The sequence below is a fragment of the Chrysoperla carnea genome, chromosome 5, assembly GCF_905475395.1.
Source record: "Chrysoperla carnea chromosome 5, inChrCarn1.1, whole genome shotgun sequence".
Classification (NCBI taxonomy): Eukaryota; Metazoa; Arthropoda; class Insecta; order Neuroptera; family Chrysopidae; genus Chrysoperla; species Chrysoperla carnea.
In genome coordinates, this window is record NC_058341.1 from 64,399,178 (window position 1) to 64,403,434 (window position 4,257).

The following is a 4,257-nucleotide window of genomic DNA, read 5'->3' on the forward strand; positions in this document are numbered from 1 at the left end:
TTCGACGCCTCCTCCTACTTTTGTGCAACCGGTGGATTCATTTGACTTACTGAAATCTATAGGGGACTTTGGACTGTTCTTTCTTCTCCAAAATAATATCGCACACAAGTTATTGTGTATCCCGATTGTAAATGTCGTTGAAATTTCACCAGAATATACATTTTTGTTGAGACACTCTGTATTGTAGTTAGCAAAGGAAATCTACTTGACGATATTTTGTGGATTTTTGGGATAGAATCATTCAGTTGACAAACTTTGAGAATAATTTTTTAATGCCAAGATAAGCACTATTTCAATTTTAGACTATCCTGAAAACTGTAAATACTCTGACAAAGGCTAAATATTTTGAGAATGAAAATAAAGCGACATACAAGTTTTCAGGACCCCTATTTTTTATCATCACGCGTGAACGTATGGAACAATTTCGCAAATTCTTTTTTATTGTATTAATTACTGTCCTGAGAAGGTTTGTTTGAAAGAAACAATGAAGGAAGTTACACGGGACACGGGACACGGAAATTTTAAGCAAAGTGCAGTAAAAGGTGGAAAAGCATATAAATAATGCGTTATATAACCTTATTTTATGCTAATGTATTTATTTCCGCTTCCCACCATCAAGAATATGCGAGCGCAGGGAGCTCCAACTCGAAGGCCAAGCAGGGAGTGGGCTTAGGCAGCCCACTTAGGATAGTTGTTAAATTTGTGATTAGCGGGTATTAATGAATTGAAGCTGCAGGGTAATGAAGATTAAAACTCACTGATCGATAGTTACAATTAAATAAATTGTAGGTGAAACAAAGTCTACAGGTGTTGAATATCGAATTCAATATTCATAGTTAAGACAAGATAACATCTGTCGAGTCAGCTAGTTTAGTTTAAAATTACGTTATATGTGGATAATTTTAAAATCACTTCTAATTTTTACAATATTCTATTTAATGTTGGTATGCTTACAAAAAGGCAAGTATTTGTTATAGTTTTTTATTTTTTTTACATTATCTTATCTGTTTACAATATTTGCATATAAAAAGTGAACGGTTGTTTAAATAATTAGTCATTCATAAAATAGACACAAACTTAATAATTAATTAATTTTTTAATAATAATTAGCTTACAATATGTCAGTACGTTCAATAACATTCATATGTTTGATTGCATTAATTGCAACAATTGTAACATCACAACGTCATAATTGGCAAAGTGGTAGAAAACAATCTGGTGATTATCTATTAGATCGTCAATATGTACAAAACTTATCTGTACAATACAATAAAGTATTATCGAAATTAGTGAATTATCCAAAAACAGGATCAAGACGTGAAGTTATACATTTTATAAATGCAACAGATCAATATACAAATGGTAAAGGTGGTTTTGTTTCAATTAGAAGCGGTGGTGTTAATTATCAATATGTACAATTAAATTTTACATCACAACGTTCAAGTGGTATTAATTATTTATTGGAAATATGGGGACGTTAAAAAATGATTATTGTATAATTAATTGTTACTGTTTTGTTGTTTATTGTGTGTTTGAATCAATTTATTGATTCATAAATTTATGTTTAATAAATTATTTATGCATCAATTTCAAATGTTTATTTTTTATCGCATATATAACCCGATTATCTAAGTCAAAAAAAGTGGTCAACCTATGAATCTGATGGAACAATCTGAATTTTTTGTACAAACCTTTATTTTAATAGTACAAATATTGTCTCAAAATTTATATATGTTCACGGGTGCGCCTCCTTTAATATTCAAAGTCAAAGTTCGCGAAAATCAGTTTTTTGTAAATATCTCGTGTTTTTTTTGCCTTCAATCGTATTAGAAATTATTATACTAGTTTTAGAGGCTAAAATTTTCTACAAATTTTGTCTGAAACTTCTTTTTTGTTGTTGAAATAAAGAGCGCGGAAAATGGAACGCCCAGCTTAACGTACTTCAGTGCTGGACCGGTATTTAAAACTATTAGGTATTAAATAATTATTTAAGTAGTTTTTCATTAATAATTAAGGAAAATATTAATAATAGACTGAGTTCTACGATTTAACTTATCTATTATACGGTTTTTTCACTTGATTATTGATTATATACCAGTTAAACAATAATTTAATACCTTATATTTATAAATATTGATCATGAACTAAGGTACCTAAAGTTGAGTGCCCCATCTTCTGCGTACTCTATTTCAAAAACTGCTCAACCAACGTATAAAAAAAAATTTTCAGGCAAACAATATCTCAGCTATACGTTTCTTAGTGCGGGGTCAATATTTATAAATTTTAAGGTATAAAATAATTATATATTTTAAGGTATTAAATTTTGTATTTTATTTATAAATTTTAAGGCGTTATATAATTAAGTAGTGTTTAATCAATAATTAATTGAAAAAACCGTATAATAGACGAGTAAATCGTGAATTACAGTCTATCATGCGGTTATTTTCTTAATTATACATTAAATACTCCTTAAATAATTATTTAAGGTAGTTCCTCCGCGACAGTCCAGTCAAAAAGTTTTGGACTAATACTATCATTCAGCGCATTAACTGTGCTATGACTATACCATATATTATTTTCACAAGACTGTAGTTCCTCACTATTATATCTCCTATACGTATACACACACACACACTATGAAATATACCTTTACCATTAGTCTTTATATCCTCTCCACGAAAAATCATCGCTAAAGCGAGTTATTTATTTAAGTTTTTTATCGAAACTATATGGTAAATAATTTTTATTTTTTTAAAAATATTTTCTAAATATAGTATTCTACATTATATTAGATTTTCATAGAGATGGTGAACGTCATTCATTGATAAATAAATATAAATTTGTCATTTTTATACGCTTCATCATCTTCTAATTTTAACAGCATGTGTATTATGAATTAAATATTTTATATTCTGAGTGTTGAGAAATTCTTGAAATATCACTTTCGTGGAGGTACTACCTTAATGTATCTTATAGTTATAAATACTGACCCCAAATTCAAGTAACTTAAGGTGAGCGTTCCAACTTCTGTGACCTCTATTTAAATCTGATAAAATTTGTAGAAAATTTTATCCTCTACAACTTTTATAATAAATCTTAATACAAATGAACGTAAAAGAAACAAGATATTCAAAAAACACCGATTTTCGCGACCTTTGACCTTGAATATCTAAGGACACGCACCCGTGGCCATATATGACTTTTGAAACAACATTTTTACCATCAAAATAAAGATTTGTACAAAAATTCAGCTTATACCATTAGATTCCGAGATAGAAAAGAGTAAGAGTAAGTAAACCCTAGGAGTACTAATAAAATATTTTATAGTGTACTTAGTTTTTTGAAAAAAGTAATGCTCTCTTAAGGACCTTTTCCTTTCGTTATCTTAAATATATCCAAAATATTCTCTACGATTGAAACAAATTTGTTATATTTCAATATTTAAAAAAGGCGATTTAAATGAAGAAAAAGAAGATTTACCAAAATAATGAAGAAAATGGTCAGAAGATAAATTAGGTACAAAGCTTGCCCACACTTTTTGGAATTTAAGACAAGTCAAAAATTTTTGTGAACTTAATTTCCATAGTTAATCCAACAACATTGGACAATGTTGCATGGACCCAACAAATTTTAAATTACGTCAATAGCTTTTTTAACAAGTGAAAACAAACAATTGAGTTAATTGTTGAAATACCATGTATAGAAAGTGTTGCATGTTAGTACTTGTATTATTTTTAATAAATTAGAAAAGTTTAAAAAACCAACACAATTATGGCGGCCTTTCGTCCGATATATATGATGTTCGGGTTTTTCAAGTTTTTCGAGCCCTAATGAGGTGAACTATTTAAACAAATACCAATATCTCTTTTACTTTTACAAGGAATTCAAGTCTCTCATCAGAACTCCCGCTATATTCGTGCTTGACTTTGGTAGCTGGTATGAAAATTTGCGTTTCGGTGTTTTAAAAAATTATTATTTTTTTCTGCTTAGAAATTCAGAACTCACACCAGAACTATTTTAACTATCTTAGCACCGCCAATTTTTGAAGCCGATTTTCGGTGAATAATAATATCTTGATGAACATTCTTTTCTAATGAATTCGGGACTCTCATCAGAGCTCCGCTATCTTTCCATAAGGCCGATTTTTTTTTTAAATATCAAGAACTGTTATTTTTTTGCCAAGAAATTCAGAACTCGTATCAGAGCTCTGCTAGCGATACTAATGTAACGTTAAGCTAGCACCAGCAATTTTAAAGT

General features: G+C 29.2%; 1 protein-coding gene across 1 annotated transcript; it reads left to right on the forward strand.

Annotated features, from left to right (window-relative positions):
• The first annotated feature begins 1,040 nt into the window (after positions 1-1,040).
• On the forward strand, positions 1,041-1,487 carry LOC123300775 (probable salivary secreted peptide). Its single transcript, XM_044883423.1, has one exon. It carries the CDS (start codon positions 1,119-1,121, stop codon positions 1,479-1,481), a length of 363 nt encoding a protein of 120 aa, XP_044739358.1. The 5' UTR covers positions 1,041-1,118; the 3' UTR covers positions 1,482-1,487.
• Positions 1,488-4,257: the final 2,770 nt, after the last annotated feature.

Coding starts and splice junctions, on each gene's coding strand:
- LOC123300775 (XM_044883423.1), top strand. CDS start 1,119: ATGTCAGTACGTTCAATAACATTCATATGTTTGATTGCATTAATTGCA.